The sequence below is a fragment of the Triturus cristatus genome, chromosome 9 (assembly GCF_964204655.1).
Source record: "Triturus cristatus chromosome 9, aTriCri1.1, whole genome shotgun sequence".
In the NCBI taxonomy this organism is placed as follows: domain Eukaryota; kingdom Metazoa; phylum Chordata; class Amphibia; order Caudata; family Salamandridae; genus Triturus; species Triturus cristatus.
The window spans coordinates 311,594,212-311,616,378 of record NC_140592.1 but is presented as its reverse complement, the minus strand read 5'-3'; the positions used below and the strand labels follow the sequence as shown (position 1 = coordinate 311,616,378).

The window sequence follows — 22,167 nt, the reverse complement described above, 5'->3', positions numbered from 1 at the left end:
GTCTCTGTTGACTAGAAAGATCACATGACCCTGACAGAGCCTCCACTCTACAGTTCATGTTTTACGCAGGCTAATGTTAGTGGCGGTCCCTATAGCCTATCTGAACTACAGAGAACAGGGCAACGGCAAGCCAAGCCTGTACTTAGTAACACACAGTGGTGTCCGGCTCTCCAAAAAAGCAATGCTTTTGATATTCATTCTTTTTCCTCATTCGGCCCTTTATTAAGGCGAGCATTCACTATGCCAATAGGTGTGGCTTATGAATGAGTGTGGTTTTGTGTCATTGATTGGATTAGGTTCTCAAGTCATATGTGCACATGTTTGCAATCATGCATCCACCCAGTCATCCATCCTCTGATTCATTCTTGTATTCACGCTCTGACACTATCACAATAAAAACGCACAAATTCAACAACATATACAAGATAAATTTTAAAAAAATAAAAGTAGGAAAAAACTAAACTTGCAGTCTAAACATGGCACGCATATGCTTGCAGTATTGAAACTAAACATAGCAGCGGTTGTCCGTCTTGCAGAGGTATTGTAAAAAGTGTATAGTGTTAATTTGTATAGCATGGCTACCACATTTAAAGCCTCTGTTTTGGCTGGCTTGGAATAATAAAACATTTGATACACCATGGACATCATCATTCCATAATGACTGCCTGGTTTCGAGGAAGGGAATATGTGAGATGTTGACGCCCAGCAGATGATGTGAGTGGCAACCAAGTGACCGGTTAGCACTGCCTGAATAGCTATAGTAAACTGTTATGAAACATTTAAATAAAAAGATGAGCAATACATAAATTGAAAGGGAATTATAAAAGGAAAAAATTGAAAACTAATGGTCTGGACAACCAGCCCTGACATTGAAACTTAGTTCTGTTCAGGTGGATGTACACAGATATGATTAGTAAATGCTGTCATTTGCAGGGCAAGAGAGTCCATCACTGATGTGTACCCCAAGCAATTACCCCTTTCAGTACACTGCCACGGTATGATGCAGGGTGTAAATGACACTCAGACAGACCATTGACAGAATAGAGCTGACCCAAAGTCCCTCTGTATTGTATTATATATGAAACAAAAAGACCTATTCCCTTTACCATCGATTTTGCACCTTCTCCAACTACGCTCTATTCAAGTACACATAATCTTGCAAGAGTCATTAGGAATCCATTTCACCCGTTGCTTTGTGTTTGTAACTCACATTTGCTTGCTTTCTGTTTGCTGACTTGATTTGTTTTATGCTGTCCAGCGCATCTTTGTCCCTCCCGTGGTGCATAGCCTGTTTACCGCCTCTCACTCCCTCCCATGGAGCATAGCTTGTTTACCACCTATCTAATTGACTCCTTGAGTCTTCCAAAAGTGCGCGCTTTCTGGGAACTTTTTTCATTTCCGTGAGGCACTCTATGAAAGTATGTGTATTCTGTTATCTAACTTAAAATATAGTTAAGAAAGCAATAAACGTGTGTGGTATTTTTTTGTTTGTTTTTGTTTCCTGTCGCCTATCTTTTTGCTTGACTGATTCTCTTCATCTCTGTCACCACCAGTTTATCAGTCTTTCATGCCTGTGAGAAGATGAATGTTCTGTCTTCGAGCTTCTTTATTTTAGTCAGTGCTCTTTACTAATAGTGTAATTTAAACAATCATCTTCCTCAATTTCACGCCTTTCCTTTTGGCACTGGAAGTAGGGGAGTGGTGGGTGCGGAATCACCTCCAAAATATTCGTGCTGAAGTTCAGAAGTGAGTGTGCACAAACAAAATGTTAGTCTGTTTATTATCTTGTCACATTTGCTGTGTATTCACACCGAGATTAAATGTTACCCTCTGTTTTCCAATAGAGGTTGGTGTTAACTTTTCTTTCTCCGTCTGCAAAGTGAGAGGATTTATGTGGCAAACTTGCTGGGTCCCGTGGAGTTGAAAGGATCTAAGCAAATCAATATACCCGATGAAGCCATTTCTGCACATTATCGTTTGTGCTCTATATAGTATTATGTCTGTACAAATGCAATGGTAATTTCAACTGGAAATGTGTTGTCTGTGATAGCAGTGCGCTACCACTCCATGCCGCTCTACTCTATGGTGCTAACTTTTAGGCATGCTGGTGTACAACATGGTTAAAAAACATTGACCAGGCCAATAGATCTTGTAATAGGCGAGACCTATTGCTCTTGCCAATGCTTATTGCCCTTTTTGAAGAATCACGCCTTTTGTTTGATGCACTTATAGCATGACTGGTATGGATTGAAGATGAATTTCACTACAAATGCGAAATTGTTCAGAACCATTTCCTGCCTATGACTTTGAACATTTTGCATTGATTTTACTGTACTTTAAAAAAGACCAATCTCTACCTTGTAAAGTTTTATGTTCTATTGCGAATGCTTCGTCAGGGTAACATTTCTGTTTCATATTCCGTGATCTCTCGCCAAGTGTACCATCTCTTTGGGTGTGCTTAAGTGGTCTCTGTGATGAACAATGCACTTACAGGGTGTTTTGTGTGTCTAGAGCTCTACACCTGGCTGTTATTCATGAGCATGAAACCTTTCTTGATGCTGTTCTACAGTACATGGGGAGAACTGAATTCCTGGACCTACAGAATGATTTGGGACAGGTCAGTCTTGATTTTGCATCATGATTTGCATGCTCCCATATACATTGACAACAGACCCCACATGTTCCATGTAAGGTATGATGATTCGATGCATACAAAGTTTTATCCTCTGGTTTCTGAAGGCTTTGATAGTTCTTAAGTATGGGCCAATTCCAAGAGCTAGAGGGCTTTCTCGTGACACAAACACAATAGTTTGGCCTGCTTTATTGTGACTTTTTGTGCGTTTGTGTCGTGCCAACTTAGCATTGCATAACTGCTATGGATAAAATAAACCCACATCTAAATTGTGTTGAACATCTGAGCTTCCTTGAATCCCGAAGGATGGCTGTTTTCTCTCATGCCTATTGCCCTAAAAGAGCAATATCACTCTTGCATGGGATACGTTCTCTGACCCCAGATGCACGTTTCCTTAATTTTTATGCGTTTTAATGACCTTGAGTGGCATTGTTGGCATTCAACTCCGCTTTTCAAGCTGATTTTAAGAATCGACTCCGAGTTGGCATTGGGCTGGGAATCTTCGTACCATTTTAAAAACCTATTCTTTAACTGTATGTCAAGGTTTTTTCCCCCCAAACGTGCTTTTTAAATGGTACAGAGGATCTCGATCTGGTTATTCAACTCCTCGGAAAGTAACTGGCAATTTACTCGGGGATTTTGTAGGAAATATACTAAGTACTACCATCTGATATATACTAATGCCCTTGCTAAGACAGCACACCCACATGGTCAGATATCCCTAAACAACTGATCTAGTCTATTACTTTTGTGTCAGTCTAATGGTCTCCTGTATTACAGTTGGTAGGAGTCTGATACACAGCTTAAATTCAAAGCGCAAATTACTGTACTTTTTCTTTTTTTTTTGCTTACAAAAAAATACTAAAACTCTTAACGGCATTATCAAACAATTTCAATCACCACACTTGTGGCTATGAAGTGGTTGCCTTGATATTAGGTTAAGCACAGTTAGCAGCACACACAGCTCTAGTCGGGCCTCTGTTAATGACCTGCTGATCAGGTGTATAAGCAGATAGCAGACTTCTCAGGGCACCACGCCAATCTTTGTTTAAGTTATTAAGGGCAGGCGTGACCCCTGCAACGCCTTACTTTTCTCCTTTGAGTGATATTAAGAGTTTTTCACACTGTGACTGGTAAAACCCGTGGTCATTTGATCATGGCTTGAATTTACCGGGGGTCCAAAAAGTTGTGATGATGCATGACAGTGAATTTGAATTCAGAGGTTTGAGAATAAGGGATTCGTGGATGAAATTGAGTTGTAAATTAGGGCAGCATTTAGAGGTGCTATTGGCTGTGGAAGTGATCTGAGGAAGTGGGATACGTTTGCACTGTTCTTGAACTGACGTTAGAGCATTTGTGATCTACACACATTTTTTTGGGAGATGGAGAAGGTCTGTGATCCCTTGACAAGATTTCAAGGTCTGTTAATTTCGTCTATGACTTTGCACTACAGAGTTTTCCTTTCTGCAGAGTCTCTTAAACTTTGATTTCTGCTTTTGGTACCATTAGTTTCTCATTGATTTTTCTCATTATTTGGCAGACTGCTCTTCACATTGCTGTCATCATTGGACTGCCTGTATTCACCAGCAAGCTGATTCTGGCTGGGGCCAGCTTGTGTGTTCCAGAAAAAGCAGGCAACACAGCTTTGCACTTGGCCTGCAAAGAAGGAAGATATGACTGTGCAAAAGTGCTCTTGTTTCCCACGACTGCCAATCTCAATGATATTCAGAAACTGCTGGACTGCACCAACTATGACAGTAAGGAAATCTCTTCTACTTCTCACTGTCGAAAGGGTGTTGAGCCTGTGTGGGCTAATTCACTGCATGAAGAAGCATTAATCTTGCCTAAGGCAAATTATGAGTGCATTATGTAGTTCTTTGGGGGCGGGATGCGGGGGAAGGGGGTACTGTGAAACAAGATACTTTTATCCTGTTCCAATAGTCTTTTTGACGCACAAAATGGTTTCAGGCATGCAAAGCATTAGTGTAGGTACAGAGCTGGTGTGTGCTGGCTGAGTGGCAGGATATGCCATTCTATAAGTTGTCAGCCCTTCATAGAGGATGTAAGAGGGTCCATGGCACCGCAGAGGGCATTTTAAGGAATTATTGGCTGGTGTGATTAGTATCTGCTGGAGCTGTTTGGATCATGGCTAATCTCACAAGATGAGAGCTAGGTAATATGTGCATGCAAGCACTGTCTGGAGAGGTCGTTTCTGGACTTGCAGTTATCCGAGATTAATTATGCGATCAAGGAATATCACAAATATATTGTCTTTCTTATAATACATTGAAGTCTGGTCATTAAGTGATTTGGATGGTCTTTAATTCATTTGATCAATTCAGGAGTTTAACTCATAAAAGTATATCAATGTATTTATGGATTTAATATTTGGCTGTAAAAATATTCATGTACTTCGCAAAATTAAAATCTTGGATTGATCGGACAAAATTAATAAAGGACCTTCCAAAAAGCTCAATGAACAGACTTCAAACTATAATAAGAAAGATGATGTAGTTTCGTGACACTCCATGATCACATAATGGATCTCTGAAGCCCACCGTAAGTACAGCACCTGGGTAACCTTTGAATGGACCCTACTCAGGGGACTAGTGACCAAATTTGACATTGCCCGAATTGCCCTGGGCAGTTCCTTTTAAATCTTGCTAACACAGTGCCTGGTGATAGTCTGGGCGTGTGAGAGGATGGTAGATGAGAGCAAGGGTGTTATTATGGAGAACGGGCTGAGTGCCCAAGGGTTTTCTGCTGGTTTTAACACCTCTTGGGCTGGGCGTGCCCGATGCTTTGTGAATTCTAAGGACATATTTAAGGTCTCATCTGAGAGTTTGGGGTAGTGGTTGGACTTGCTGATCATTGAAAGAGTTGACGTTTAAACCTGCCACAAATTTAAACCAGTTAGCTAAGTAAAAGAAAGCGCTACTGTCTCAAGGTGTTTAAAAATTCTAGAATTCTCCCAACATCCCAGCCACTACCCAAGAAAGTTTTGAAAATATTATAGCAAGTGGTGCATTTTACAGCATAAATTACACATAAAAGCATAGAATTGAAAAGACATGTGAAATATTTCAATACTTTCATGGTGTGCCCAATAAACCTGACCATCTCTAGGAATATTATGGGTTCACATGACTTAAGAAAATTTGACCGAAGGTTACAAAACTGTCCTTTTTCTGTGAAACTTCCATTAAAAGTCTGCAACAGTATACATGAGCAGGCTGGTTTATGAATGGCTATTTTATGTAAGTGGTATTTCAATAACACACACGTAGCCGAGGCTTGTACATTACCGTCACAAGCATTATCAAATCCAGTCTTGGTGTCCGGCTATTTGGGAATGTTGTTTTTTAGCAAGCATTGACAAATGTAAAACAGAACCTCCATGGTGGAAGAAGAGATGGAGTGAAAGCCCACTCTCTTTATAATGTAAATAACTTGTCACATGCGGTCTCTGACTGACCGCTTATGCTGTCAGTAAGCAAGAACCAACAATTATCCTGAAATATCATTCATACTTTTTAAAGTGATATTTATTGGGCATGTATTTACTATTTCCATCAAGTACGCATATCTGCACTGACATACATATTGCGAGAAGTTGGCCTGGTATATGCTGTCCACTAATTAAAGTGGGCACCTGCACCAGTCCAAACGACCCTTATGATGTATGAGGTCAAAGATAACCTTTAGAAAGCTATCCTAGTGGTAGCTGTGGAGAGCAGCCTTCAGGCTTAATCTTGAAAGAATGTAAAGCAGCTTGTTTTACCAGAATTTCACCTCCTGAATGACTAAATGAACCGTAATACACATTAGTTATATAAAAATAAGGGTTTATTAATATAACACTCTCTACTATCCTCTACCCGAGGATAGGTCACAAATCACACAAAATAAGATCAATAGAACAATTGTAAGTAGCCCAATACACAGTGGGTTTCAGTGCTGACCAAACCATATACTAAAATAGTGGTATAACAATCACAACTTGACTAGAGACAGTGCCTAGTGCACATGGAATCACTGGGACCCCAGGGAACCATCCAAGGTGATGACACAGGTACCCCACGGAGGACGGGTGCATTGAGGAAACACAACAGCGTGCTCCGTGCAACTCTATGGAAAAGACACAGTTGGAAATTTAAAGTTTAAGGACCCTACTAGGAGGACTTCGAGCAAACCCTTTGGAACTTAAGGGGTTGGAGAGCCACCCCACCCCACCCGTGGATACCGTAGTACCCGAGTTACCTATCCCAGATGAACCTAGTGCATAGGTCTGGAATGGTGTCGAAAACCGCCGTCGTTCTCAATGGAGGGCTGTGAAGAAGTACTGCTGCCGTGAAGGTGAAAAGGGTCCGGTGGAATTCTGGAAGGAAGGAACCTGAAAGCAGAGGGGACAGAGTCTGGCTCACTTCAGAGTGACCAGGGGCTCTGTAAACAAATGCCCACCGATGTCGGGTGCTTCAGGTGCGAAGAAGGGATGCTTGACTGCAGCCACAGGGACCAGGAGACGTTGAGGACGACCAGTAGCCAGATGCAAGCTGTCCCATGAAGGATGTCGAGTGCTGAGGGGTCGGTGTCCAGCTGGGGCACCAACAAGCCTTGACAAAAGCACCCCACGCAGGAAGGTCAAGCAGGGCAGAAATGTGTCTCTGGTCTGCAGCATCCATTTTGTGCTGTCTGGGTCGAGAAGGCTGGCACCGGCTAGACTAGTGACCTCACGAAGCTTGCTTCTGAAGGGTGGAATAGCACCTCCCACACCGGTTACCGGTGTGGAGGTATGATTCCAAGGTGTTTGATACCAAACACGATATGTTTCTATGCAGCCGTTATCGAGATAGCATTTACTGCGAGGTTATAATGCACCTCTACCTATATGTCCTGCTGAGTCACAGACAACCCGGGAGAATGATCTTCGAAGGCTGCAGAGAGGCTCTGCTTATGCAGGGGCACCCTCTCACATAAGACCCAGCACCCTGCCTTCAGGAGTTATAAGGTCTGCTATAGGGGTAACTTATGGGTTTTAAGTGTAGTGAACAATAGATATAGTGAACCTACATCTAAAGTAAGTGGTGCAAGCACCAGCTTACACAGGTTGCAGTAGCAGACCTGGAGTTCCATTTTGCATGGCCTCTCATGGGTGGCATAATACATGCTTTAAGAGGCCTCTGGGGTACCTATGCCCTGGGTACATGGGTGCCATAAACTAGGGACTGATAAGGTTACCCCAGTATCCAATCCGGAGTGTACCAAAGTACATGTATGTCAATTTTAAGGAGAAAGCAGATAGACTGGGCTCCTGATTAGCACGATCCCAGTCGGACTAGTCAAAAACAACGAGACATCAAGCAAAAAGTGGTGGTAACCATGAGAAGCAGATCCTACTTTCCTACACATCTATACATTCATATGCATGCCTCATTTGAGAGAGTTAAGAGCAAAGTTGCATGCACTTGTGGGGCTGGAGTTACATGTCCAGTGGGATTGTTAATGCACTTTTTGAATGGATACTTTACTGTTTCACACACAGTAAGTGTACTGCTCCGACTGACAGGTGGAAAAATTTGGTGGAAGGCATTGATGGCATGCCCCTTAATGGGTGAGTCGCCACTGCTCTGAAGGTAAATGACCATAGATGTGATCAAAACCTCTTCTAGATAATTTTGTTGAAAATAGCTTTGCATTATTTACCTGATAGTAAATAAGGGTTGGCAGACCCTGCCTGTTTAATGTGTATTTAAGTGTTTTGGCACAGACATCTCCTTGGGGGTGGGGGGGGGGTGGTTGTGGTGGTGATAGGTGTCACAATGGACCAGATGCACTGATATACCACTAGCTTAGATGAAGTAGCAAATGTTTAGTAGGCTTAGCAGCAAACTGAAATTACTATAGTTGGCAAACGTGCTCAGACTCAGCAGCATTGCACTTGATTCATGTGGGGGCATTGCTGAATATCTAGGCAAAAGAAACGCAGTTGATTCAATTCTTGTGGTTTGCTTCCTTCAGAGAGTCTGGCTAGTTGCGAACAAATGTATTTGGTTGACTTTGAGAGCAATTCCACAAATGTTTTCCGGCACATTATATGTTAACTTTTGGGCTTAAAAAGTGACAAAAAACAGAGCTTGCTTTATTTTTCATCTCCCATAATCTTATTGTTGCAATTGCTATCTCTGGGCTATCTACAATGGTCCTTGCAACTCTTTGTCATATGAGATATATTAACCTTTCAAATATTTTTCCACATCTTGCGGTGAAGTTGTATTTTCCTCTTCCTTTAGGTTTCACTGCCTTGCACATTGCTGTCATCCGCAAAGACTTGGAGATGGTGAAACTACTTCTGGATTCAGGAGCTGACCTAAACAAACAGGTTAGTGCTGCGGTCAGTATGGCCGAAAGGGACTAGCAAAAGAATTCTAAAAGGAGGCGAAATGTATACGTACGATTCTGTTCGCTGGCTACAGACTAAATTTTGGTTTAAAAATTCAGCTTTCAAAACCCGTTTTGTAGAAAAGCAAACCTTGATACGTTAACTGACCTTGAGGAGTCCTTTAAACTCCGACCATCAGTGGTTGTTGTTTTTTTTTTCTTTCTCGACATTGTGAAGGTTGAACATAGTGAACGCTCTCATAGGCAGAATGGAAGCCAGTGGAAGATCGACTCTCTCATACATTAAAGACCTGAGCCCTATCTAGTGGTAGCATTGGGCTCTTGGCACCTTTTTCAGAATTCCATCTTTTCAGGATAATTTTGGTGGCCCTTAGTTAAATACTGTCTCCGTCTGTATCGACCATAATGTTTTTCATTGTTGAACTTTGGCATCAGTCAGTTGTACTGATTAACTGTTCAAAATTGCCCCTATGGCTGATTACAACACTACAGGCCACTCTGTAATAGCCAAGAAATGGAACCATAATACCCTCATTCTCAGTCTGGCCGGAACTGCAATCTGTAAACCCGCTGGAGAAGATAACTTTCCATCACATTGCAATATTATCCTTGGATAGTTTTACTTCCAGTGCAGTGTGTCAAGTAACAATAGAGGAAAATTACAGTTTTAATTTTAATTACCAGTGAAACTGTGTTTCCCCCTTTTATCCTCTTATTTCTCTAGCTACAACTGGGAGGGATAAGCCTAGATAAATGCCCTAGTTCCAAGCGGAGTTTATGCCTCATTCAGAATGAATGGCCTAACTGACTCAAGCACCTGATTTTCACTTTTGGGGCAGCTCTTAGTAGGAGGCCTTATGTGGTAACCAATTTAGTATGATCTAACACCGACTTATGGTTGTTTTCAAGTGATTGCTGATCCAAACTACAAGTGCGTGAATTGCTGGGAAACATAGGCCGATTATCTTGTAGCAGTTTACAGGCCTTTGTGTCTGTCTTGTTAATTTGTTATAGGTATAACACTGTGTTTAAGTGAGGCACAGGCTTTGGTTTAGATTTGAAAATATATACAGTACTTAACGTTCGAGTCCTCAAGCGCAAGGACCCTAGGTATGCCTAAATGTAAAATATATTGATATGATGGTCTTTAAATGCTAATTGAATGTGATCAGTTCGGAGAAGGGTATTCCTTGAAGGGTGGAATGCAACAGAGTTCATTTGCAGGGGGAGATCAGTGTCGAAGCACTTCGGTGGTGTTGGTTTACGAATTAAAGGTTGTTTTGAATATCCTGCTTCTGTCCTCTTCATTACACATACCTTGATAACTTGAATATGTTATAACAAATGTATTTTCAAAAGCGTGTTGAACTGTTCGAAGTTTTAAATGAAGAAGTCATTGTAAATTCCTTTTGGAAAACTAACCTACTAAGTCGTGGGGTGATTTTTAGTATATATAAGTAGTTGATTAAACACTGTGAAAAGATGCTCCTCTTTATCCGGGAGGCTTCAACCCTCTTTTGCACTTCTTGATCTCTTATGTCTTCCTTAGGAACTGAGCTGTGGCAGAAGTCCCCTCCATTTGGCAGTGGAATCTCAGTGCCCTGAAGTGGTCGAATGTTTGTTGCAAGCTGGGGCAAACAAGGATGCCCAGATGTATGTTGGCTACACCCCTTTGTATAGTGCCATGTATCGGCAGGACCAGCGCATTCTTCAGCTTTTGAGGTGTTATGGATCCAGAGAGCCTGAGTGGGACTCTGATGAGAGCTTGGATATGAGCAGTGATGTAAGTAGCAGAGTTGAATTTTTCATGATGTTTTGGCCTGATGGGGACACATTGTGTTGGTATTATCAAGAAAATGGGCTATGAAGCTGGAAGCAAAGGATGCTGCTTATATACTTGTCCTGCAAAGGACTGCATCTTTTGCTGTGCCAATGCACATGGGTGTAAACATGGGCCAGCGATCCAGATAATGAAAGGGTGTGCCCTTACATTCTTGTATGACGGTCATTCTGGAAAAAGTGCATTGACTTATCATTCACAGCACACCAAAGAAGCAAAAACTGCCTTTTATTAATATCAAATTAGAAAACATACACAAACGTTTACGTAGCTCCCTTACATCAGTTAAGCCACTGAAAGTTGGAGAGAGATTAAATTAAATACTGCCAATTCAGAAAAGTAAAAAAACAAGTTCGACTTTTTTCTTTAGTTTTGCTTCTACTCTTCATCAACACCTTGTGTTACCAGTTCCAGGAGGCCTGATCAGAAAGCTTCTCTCAAAGTAATAGAATGTTTTTTGAAGCTGTCCATGGTCCACACCTATGCTTTACCAGCTATCCCTAGCCAGCTCACTTTCTGACCACATTTTGGCAGGATGCTATGCTTCCCTTCTTTGACACTTCCCTTTAAAACATTGTTTCCTGATTTTGTACAGTGACGTTTGTTCTTTCATTCCATTTTTCCTGAAAGGAGTGGGATTTTAAATGGTTGATTTTTACAGGTGCACTAAAAATAGCTTGGCTTCCCTCCGCATCGTGACACCCCTAGGTAAACGTGCTTATTTGCAGGCTCATAAATCGGCTCATCAGTCTCGGTCGGGCTGGCATGCTGATAGCAGTGGCTCACCTTGACACCACCTGACTTTTAAACTAAAGTTTTATAGGTCATCTAAGATGTCTCTTGTTTGTCATAGACACAGTGGTTGGCGTCCTCGTTAGTATAAGGGGTAAACCAAGCCCTAGAACATTGCAAATGTGAAGTACCTTATGGATATACTGACCCATCTGGGGTGGGTAATTAACTACATCGGGTACTGGCAGAGAGAACGCTAGATTATAGCGTCAGTTTTGATGTGGCTCGATAGCCGGACAACCTACCCTCACTCTTAACAGCTTGGGAGGACTAGGGCTAGGACGCCAACCTCTGTGTAGAAAGTCCTATTACTTCCGGTCCTAATAAATTGCTAACTGATCACTTTTGTGAGAACCTAAGCAAGAAACATGTTGACCTTTTTGTATTAGCAACTACTGAACATCATGTTGGTATTTTGCTTATCTCTGGTTTTAACTAAACAAGTAGACTCGCTGATTAAAACTTTTTAGAGTACTACTTAGACTCCTTTTAATTTCCCTTACACAATTCACGCACTCTATACACTCATCTACACTCCACGGCGCTACACTCGCACTTCACATTATGGCTTGGGAACAAAAGCTCTTCGATAAAGAGCCCCTTGAAGGGTGCCCGTCTGGCATTGCAGCACTGGCCCGATGAGGAGCAAACTCTGTGATGAAGACCTACTGGGTGTGTGAGGGCCCCAGTTCCAAAGGAGGAGACTCTGGCTCCAACCTTTGGATATATATATACACTGACCGATCCTCTAAATCTCTCTTCCCCTTGGGAACTGCATACTTTTTTGATAGGATTAGCTGGTGGGTGTAAATGACCCCTAGGAATACCCTATTATATGGGGTAAAGGTTCTCAGAGCCAACCTTGGCCACTTTGAGCAATTGCAAGATGGCTGAAGTCTTGGGCCATACTAATCTTGTGCTGGGAGTGTGTGTGTGTGTGGGTGTGTGTGTGTGGGTGTGTGTGTGTGGGTGTGTGTGTGTGGGTGTGTGTGTGTGTGTGTGTGTGCGCGTGTGTGCGTGTCAGTAGAATCTAACACTAAAATCCACTTTGAGGCAGGTCCTCTACCCACAATAACCTCCGAAACAGAAGCCTGGGAGGACAAAAGCAACATAGTCACAACCAGACACTGATAAGCCCCTTATTTTGGCATCCTGTTTCCCTGTGCTCTAAATCTTATATGTTAACCCTGCAGAACTGTCAAACAGGCTTTGACACTGTCAACAAGAGGACTACTGTTATTGGGGCCCGTGCTACTGTCCGCTAACATTTCCCTGTGACAGTTGAAGCCTTTTTAAAGTGTGCCCCAAGTGTCTTATGAAAACCCCCACCAGACTGGTCAAACAGGATGCGACATTCAAGCAGGATTTGACCCTTTGCTAAAAAGGGTCCTCACAGCGCACCCTGCATATTCTGTCGGGTTCAGAAGGATCATCTCTGCCTTTTCAGACCACACTGTTTGCTCCTGAGGGCAAGATCACACCTCATCCACACCTATTCAAATACAAAATACTGGCTGGCAGAAGTGGAAGAGGAAATGCATATCTTGCTTCCAGGTACTTTAAGCAGGGCAAAGATAACTTGCTAAATGTTACTTTTCCATAATATTTAAGAAAATCAGTCTTTGCCATTGGATTGGTTTTTAATAACTATTGCAGTTTAAATGTTTGTCTAGCAAGTCCCATTCCAGAGAAACATTAGCATTTAATATTGCATCCCAGTATTTTTCTATGGTATAGCCAATCTTGCCACAGTAAAATGTGCTTTGAGGTGCTGGTCACAGTAAGGTCATGGTTAACATTAAACTTTTTAATGTCTTACTTTTACATGCCATGCACCCTGCCTTATGGGCAATTGGGCCTGTTCATGGGTGGCTTATAAATATATTTAAAAGGAAGGTTTGTGCCTGTTAAAGGGGTATTTTGAAAATTTGTATTTTCATTTTTAAAACTGCATAGCAATGCTTCAATGGTAGGCCTGGAGACTTGCCTTAGAGTACCACTGCAGTGAATGGTACAATGAGTGGTGCAGTCCACTGGCAGCATTTAGTTTACAGTTCCTGGTTACACTTGGTACTTATTGGCACATTATATAAACCAATCGGGTATATACCAATTCTACCTTGTTGGAATGAGGGGCCACTGGTTAACAGGGGTAAAATGTACAGAGCTCTGTAGCCAGCAAAAATGTTTCACCAACAAAGCCCAAAAAGCCAGGGTATCCTTGCAGGAAGGGAAAATTCCCAACCTACGTATAGGAAGGACTTATGCTAAAGCAGCAGTCTTGAGCTTGACCTAATGGTATCTTGCAGCAAGCAGTATCATTTCCCAAGCTCCAGCTGCATAAAAAGGTAATGGTTGAAGCTGCACCCGCAGTAGTCTGAAACAGCTTTGTACAGTTCAGATAATCCTAATTGCTTACAGAAAATGATTGATTAAAAGACCAATCCTTACGAGATGTGTGGCTCTGAGCAATCCCATATCTGTCTGCTACTCCTGAAACAGAGGACTAACATAATTGGAAGTTGATTGGAAGGCACTTTATTCTCAAAGTTAGTACATTAAAAACATATGGCGAAAGAACAAACTGGTTTGTCTCTAGTGATAGTTTGCATCACATCCCCTACGTATTCAAGCAGTAAAAGTACCTCAGCTTAGTTTAAATTTCCAGCACAAGGTCGAAATTTAAGCTGTGGTTCAGCTAGCTCTTTAATTGTGAGCTCCAGATTGTCAGCCTTATTAGGAGCTGCTAGCTAACTTGCTTAGCCGAGGAATTCATATGAACAGGGAAAGGAAGGTTTTTTTTGCAAGTTTTGTATTTTATTTGCCTATTTCTTAACCTCATATATGTATTTTTTTTAACTTCAGGCGGAGGAGCAGGATGCAATCTATGATGACTTCGTTATCAACAGTGTTCAGTGTAAGAACTGAGTGAGCCGGTCGTTAACTGACAAAGAACAAAAGTGATGAAGGTGTGCGTTCTCTAAGCTGTGCTGGTCACCCTCTCCCCACACGCACTGATGAATTGGATGTGGCTACCCAATCTGAAATGAGTCAGCTGGGGATGAGGGAGGTAATCTTTTGCAGCAACAAATAAGTGAAGCCAGCATTTGGTGACTTAGATTTGTGGTTGACAAAGTGAGCATCATATGCTATTTGAATGCAATTTCCTAAGGAACGTCCAAGATATTTTTTTTTCTTGAAGCTAACTGACTGGCAGCAACTCCATACCAACCCAATTATTAATGCATCTCTAATTTCCATATACATTTGGATTGTTTTCTTACCACTCTACAGAGAACACCACTTCTGTTACACATTAGCCCTGTGCTGTTGAGAGCTGCCTGTCTACAGACTTTTTTTTATCAACAAGACAAGAAATATCTTTGCCTGCTGCTGGCTGCCTGCATTACAGACATTCTCCATAGACTCACGTAATGTAGGAGATGGCTTTGAAGTAGAGAACAGAATTGTGTGTTTCGTATTCGTGGGGCAGTGGATGTCCTGCTTAAGGCTACCTTTGGCACACCGCTGTTAAAATGTTTTTTTTTGGAGCTAAAGGCACTTGGTAGTTTATTGTTCCAATAATGATATGAGCACTTTGATGACCGGGACCTAAAGTCTTCAGGCTGCTGGATATATGGCATGCATTTGCTGCACCTCAGCTTTACGGTGTAGCACAAAAGCATATTGTGATATTGACAGAGGACGTGAGCCTGGATCCTAGAAGGTAAATAGTGTGATAGACATTAGAAGTCCCAGGAATAACTGCATCTGCCAGTGTTCAACAAGGTGACCAACTGAAAGAAAGGGTTCCTGGAAATCATGAAAATGTTTGTGTTCTAAAGATGGAGAAAATTGTGTCCCTAATAAAATCATTTTAGTGTTCTGCTAAATGCTCCAAAGAATGTGCCCATGGAAGATGCAAGTGTTGCACCTTTAGAGAGACTGTAAAGTTATGTAGTGTTCCAAGAGAGACCCTGGAATATCTGAAAGTGCATGTAATATACTAATAGCTAAAATAATGAATAGCAGTGTGCTAGTATCAGCTGAGTTATTGGAGAAAGAACGAATGCTTGAAGTAATCGTTACACAATTATTGGTTAATAAAAGCAAGGTTTTTGTGTGCTTGCCATGGTTAATAGCATGGAGTTGTATCTGGAAGTAATTCAGGAATGTGCTCTTCTTGCAACACCATGTATATTTATTTGACGACTTGTACAATTTGGTACCCAAGAGGATTTAAAAATGTTTTCAATGTACCTCCAAAAATTGCCTTTTAAATATCTTTTGGGAGCAGTTTATGTCCTGAGCTGAAAGTTGTTTCTCACCTCATTTTGTGCAGGAAGTTCAAAGGTGTAGTTATCTTGGCATATGTGATGGTGTTGAATAGACCTGCTTAAAAATTGCACAGATGTCCATGTTGAAAAACTGTAGCAATCTTTTAAGGTGTGTGCCACATGATCCATGTCTCCACTTTCAAAAGTTGCTCGGACTTAAAGTCTCTTTATTATCTTGCCAATAAAAAGGATTTCTCATCTCTAAAACCTTTTGTGCCTTTTTTTTTTCTCATTGTGAGGCATTCTAGGCAGGGACCCCAACTTTCTAATGCTGCACCCATTACCAGTGAGATTGATGGTACATGCTTCCTGTTGCATGATTAATCCTAATGCTTTCTGTTATACCTTCCTGGAAAGGTAGACTAAGCAGATTGATTGTACTGGTGAAAAGATTTCTCTTTGGGCATTTTGTCTACTGATGTACCATTCGGCTATGACGGCAGACCCTCCTGCGCTATTTTCTGAAGATGTAAGCGCTTCTTTTTCGCAGACATTTCAAGCTGTTCAGGGTGAGGCCAAGCATATTTCGCACTCTGTCCTAGATTACACAGATTTGGTTGCCTGTATTCTGGGAACCACACAGAATGTTTGAGCTTCTGGGGCAGCAGCTGTGCCAAGCCTAGTGGATAACCGCAGCAGCAATCTTTCTCTTCACCTAGCACCCTACCAAAACTTCTTTAGTTGGCTCTTGTGCGGACAGAACAGCGCAGGGGGTCCTGAGAGTGCTACTTTCTCAATCACCTTTTTTTCCTTTTGCTTTCACAGATGGGTTATCTAATGTCTTTATTCCCAGCCCTTTCAGGATGCTTCCCCCCCCCCCAAAATCCATCCTGTTCTTACAGCGGTCTCCTCTCCATAGAAGTGTTGACGTTGCTTGCCAATATTGCAGTCAAGCTAGCCCCAGAAGTGGAGCCTGAACAAGAATACTATTCCCATAGCATTTGTGTCTCCAAGAAGACGAGAGCTTAAGACTCATGTTGGACCGTACTGTGTTGAAGTCCTTCCTCTGGGAGAAGAAACTCAGACTGTTGTCCCTTAGTTGTTGGCCTTGAACCACAAGGACAGGATGGTGTCCTTGGACTTGCAAGATGCATAATTGCATGTACCTATGATGTAGTCCCACAGGAAATGCCTATGTTTTGGGGTGGGTTCAGCTGACTACCCAATTTGTGGACCTTAACTTTGGTCTTACATTAGCCCATTGGATCTTCATGCAAATCATGTGGGTGGTTGCTCCCTATCTCGACCGCTCAGGAAAGCATGTATTCCATGCTTCGATGACTGGCTGTTGAAGGCAAGCTCACCTCAGGTGTTCTACCTGCAGAGCACTGTCTCTCTCCTGTTCAGCGTTTCAGTAATACATCAGTGGCTCAAAGTATCCCCTCCAGCTCTCGTTGGGTTCCATCTTGGTTACAGTCACCTCTGGGGTCTTTCGACTATTTCACCATGTCAGAGTCATTCATCCTATCCTTGTGATCTGTCAAGTGAAAGCTCTTCTTCCTGCATCAAACTTTTTGTAGCAGCTGGACCTGTTATCCTCCTGCATTCGGTTGGTGCCCTTTGCGTAGTGGCTCTAAATTTGAACTTGTGCCCTCAGTGGGCTATGCTCAAGGGGTGCTTTTTGGAAAAGATCAGCATCTCCAGGATAGCCTCTCCGGATCTGCAATTGTGGATGACAGACAGCAATCTGACTAGCAGCAGGTACTTATGCTTTCCTCTGCCAGTAGTTACAGTGCTTATGCTGCTTCGTTCCTTCTCTGGGTGGCCTCCCAGTCCCAAGTAGAGGTTCGAAGTCTCTGCCCCGCCTGTTGAAGTGGCATTACCACAAAACTCTGAAACTATCTGCAGGTGGGTTCACCCTGCTGCAGTTCAGAGGCAGGTCAATTCAGGTGCCTACTGACCACTTGAGGGCAGTGCGGGCTTGAACGTTCACTGGATACACAAAGACTATGTTGCTGGCTAGCGCTCTGCAAGATCCTGGTGTTGGTAAGTCATCTGGTAGATTACTTCAAGATCGGGGCAGACTAGCTCAGCAGAGTCCATCTTGCCAACCAAAAATGGAGTCTCCACCTGGAGGTGATTCAGAGCAGTCTTCTCCCAGTGGGTTATGCCCTTGACGGATCTTTTTTTTACCCTTAAACTGTGCCTAGCTTTTGCCCTCGTTTAAGTTCCCTCAATATCTCTGGAAGACTGATCCCACCTTCATGGGACTTTGGCATTCTGTACACGGCTCGTTGCTTCTGATCTTGCCTGTTGAAGGAAGGTGGTGAAGGAGAACAGAGCACAGATTGGGCTTCAGGATTTGTTACTTGGAACCCCTGATTCTGATCATTTGCCATCCTTTTTGGTTTCCCCTTTTGAAGAATTTTCTGCCCTCACAACAGGGCAAGGTGTCCTACCAAAACCTCCACAGTGTGCACCTTCATATGTGGAGCTTGAGCAAGACCAACTGAAAGGCTTTGACTTTCTGGCTGAGGTGTTTGTGAGAAAGTGGCTCTGTATATACTGTTCCTTCATAGGTACAGGGTGTACAGAGTCCACAGTCCCCCAGGGTTGACAGAGGTTAAAGTTAGATATAACCTTACTCTCTAAAGTGGTAGCTTGGTCGAGCAGTAAGGCAGTATCAGAGGACAGTGTAAAGCATTTGTGGTACACACTCAGTCAGCAATTGGTCTCACACACTCCATAACTGAACTCTAAGCCCCTGGGACTCCCATGAGTAGAGGCTCTACTCAAAACCTACCTCTAATCCATGGCAGCAGCCCGGAACCGCGAACCCAGCACACTCTGCACCAGCCAAGCCTGGCCAGTGCCGGAGTGAACAAAGACCACGAGGACGACCCCACGGCGACTGTGACCCCGAGTCCGGCACCCAAGGACCTCCCTCGACACTCCTGAAGAAGCCTGCAGCCTCAGAACAAGGTGCCCCCCCTACTGCGATCAACAGAGGGTAAGATATCCTGACACCAAAAGGCACCTCTGCATGCGGCGCCCCGCGGCCCCCTGTGCCCAATCCCGGTGTACCTACCTATCCTCCAGCTACCCAACTTACCTCTCGAAGTGGTGGTGGCACCTGAAGAATCCTCGTCCCCGAGCTTGCAGTCTTTTTCCAAACCGGAGATTCCCATTGAAATCAATTGAGCGCCCGAAGGCTCAAAAGCACCCTGCACCCAGCCGCCCGAGTGGCCCTGGCAGTGCAACCTCTACACCTACCTACTTCCCCACTTGCCCTGAGTAAGTGACCAGGAGCCCAGCTCCCACAGCCGCGTGGGTTGCTAGTCAGCAGCCACCAACCAAGGCCCCCCTATCCCTCATAGGATAACATTGGGCCTAACTCTCTCTGCACCCGGCCGCCCTAGAGTCGCTGAGGGTGAACCAACTGTACCTACCTGACCCTGGGGGACCCCTGAGTCTATGCCCAGAACCTCAACTCTGCCAGTCGAGTACTTGCCTTTTAAACCGATAACTCTATTTTCTTCATAGGGTAACATTGACTGGCTTTTTCCTGAAATTTCTTCTAAGTGTGGACTTTTCTAATCTTAAAATATTCACCAAAAATCAGCCGAGTAACGAAAACGAAAATACTCACCTGCTCTTAGGTGATCTCCCAGTGCTGGATCTTGGTGCCCAGCACTGACTCTGAAAAATACTTATAACTGTACTTCCCAGTAACCCATTTTTCTCCCATAGGAAATCATTGACTGTTTTTCTGTGAAATTTCTTTTAAGTGTCAATTTCTGCAATCTTTAAATATTCTTTAAAAATCTTATAATATCTGAAAACGTAATTACTTACCTGTTTGGATAAAGGTCCCAGTACTGAGTCTAGGCACCCAGTACTGGATTACAAAAGTAACGAGAACATACTGTACCTGCAACTTGAATTTTCTTCCATAGGGAATCATTGACTGTTTTCTTTGAAATATTTTCTAAGTGTCAACTTTTAAAATAGCTAAATATTGTTTAAAAAGCATCACAGTAATTAAGTCGGCTTTCATCACTTGATTCTAAGTACTGACCCAGGACTGAATCAAGGATCCTGTACTGGAACTCCAAAAGTAATCTGTCGCAAATAACAAATTTCCATTGAGTTCAATGCATTGTTGTGTTTAAAATAGAGTTGCCTATTGCAACCACTTGTAACTGTTTACAAAAGTCAATTGCATATTGCAAAAGTATTTATATAAAGCATCTCATTCTGAGAAAGTATATTTTAAATCCAATTGTTGGTTCTAAAAATAAAACGAGCATATTTTTTTATATATAAACCATTGGCCTAGAGTTCAGTTATTGAGTGTGTGAGACCAATTGCTGACTGAGTGTGTACCGCAAATGCTTTACACTGTCCTCTGATACTGCCTTACTGCTCGACCAAGCTACCACTTTAGAGAGTAAGGTTATATTTAACTTTAACCTGTCAACCCTGGGGGACTGTGGACTCTGTACACCCTGTACCTATTAAGGAACAGTATATACAGAACCACTTTCTCACATTGGTGGATCAGCGGTGGGATACAAACTTGCATTTGTTGGACTACTTGGTTACCATCTGATCACACAACAGAACTCTTAAAATTGCCTTTAGAATTCTGATTGGTCTTTTCCAAAATCACAAAGTCTTGCTAGAGCCTTGCTTAAGTCCCATTAGAATTTTAGAAAAATAAAAGTCACTATAGTCAGGGTAGAGGATTAGAACTGTCAGGTTAGAATGACTCAAACAAACCCAACTGTTCGTGACAATAATAACATGGACCTGGTGGAGGAGCTCGACCTCACACCTTACTTACACTTGTCTTTCAAGGAATTGATGTCCCTATGCAAACTTAAAAATTTACCAATGAGCCTGCATCCAACCAAACTAGGGCTCCAGGAGCTCTTGGCTGAGTATGCTAAGGACCACCCATCTGAACATGGTGATGGCCAGTCAGATGAGGAAGGGGAAGCAGAGGAGGTTGACAATAACCCCACCCCCCATGCTATCCCCTAGGAAGGAGAGGGCACCCATACCCTTCAATCCAAGAATTAGCATCTGGGCACCTAGAGATCACACAGGTGACTCTGGTACCAGAGAGATCACTGGGGGACCCACCGGTGAAGAGGACAGCCCTATGAGGCTGGCCAGAAGATTAGAGCTAGAGTCCAGGCTCCTGGCTCTAGAAAAGAAAGGAGAGAGATGGGTTTAGCACCCATCAATGGTGGCAGCAATAATAAACATAAGGATAGGGAGGAAACTTCTGACCTTAAAATCCCCAAAGGGATTGTCCCTAAATTTGAGGAAGGTGATGATATCACTAAATGGTTCACAGCCTTTGAGAGGGCTTGTGATATCAGAAAAGTAAAGAAACCTCTCTGGGGGGCTCTCCTTTGGGAACTGTGCTCTGGTAACTGCAGAGACAGGCTTCTGACCCTCTCTGGGCCAGAAGCAGGATCCTATGACCTCATGAAGAAAGCTCTGATTGAGGGATTTGGATTCACCACTGAGGAGTATAGAATTAGATTCAGGGGGGCTCACAAAACCCAGACCCAGTCCTGGATTGATTTTGTAGACTTCTCAGTGAAGACACTGGATGGTTGGTTAGCTGGACATGGTGTGCAGGATTTTACTGGATTGTACAATTTATTCATGAAGGAACATATATTAAGTAACTGCACAAATGAAAAGTTGCATCAGCATTTGGTAGACCTAGGTCTAATTTCTCCCCAAGAATTGGGAAAGAAGGCAAACCACTGGGTCAAGACTAGGGTGACAAGGACAGCCACTGGGGGTGACCAAAAGAAAGTGGTCACACCACCTCCCCAGGGGAAAGGTGGTGAGAATCCCCAAGATAAAAAGTCTGAGTCTTCCAAAGGGCCCCAAAAACCTGTTCAGGTGGGTGGGACCCAAACTACTCCCTATGTGCCTCAACCCTATAGGGGCAAAAACTATGATCCTTTAAAGGCTTGGTGTAATAACTGTAAGAGGTCAGGACACCTAACTGTAGACCAATCTTGCCCCCACAACAAAGCCCCTAAGGCACCCAGTACAGCTACTCCTGGGGCAGCAAGTATACAAATGGGATCAGAGGTGTACCCTGAGCAAATCTGGGAACACACTGAAGCAAGTCTAGTCTCCTTGGGAGAAGTGGAGTTTGCCACTGTAGCTGTGTGGCCCTCCAACTTAAATACTTA

General features: G+C 42.9%; 1 protein-coding gene across 1 annotated transcript in view; it reads left to right on the top strand.

Moving 5' to 3' along the window:
* NFKBIB (NFKB inhibitor beta) overlaps positions 1–16,207 on the top strand; it is a 46,171-nt gene extending 29,964 nt beyond the window's left edge. The window contains exons 2-6 of the mRNA XM_085624998.1: positions 2,512–2,617; positions 4,173–4,389; positions 8,923–9,011; positions 10,581–10,814; positions 14,529–16,207. Coding sequence (XP_085481124.1) covers positions 2,512–2,617; positions 4,173–4,389; positions 8,923–9,011; positions 10,581–10,814; positions 14,529–14,591 — 709 coding nt within the window. The 3' untranslated portion in view covers positions 14,592–16,207. The remainder of the gene's footprint in view (positions 1–2,511; positions 2,618–4,172; positions 4,390–8,922; positions 9,012–10,580; positions 10,815–14,528) is intronic.
* The last annotated feature ends 5,960 nt before the right edge of the window (positions 16,208–22,167 follow it).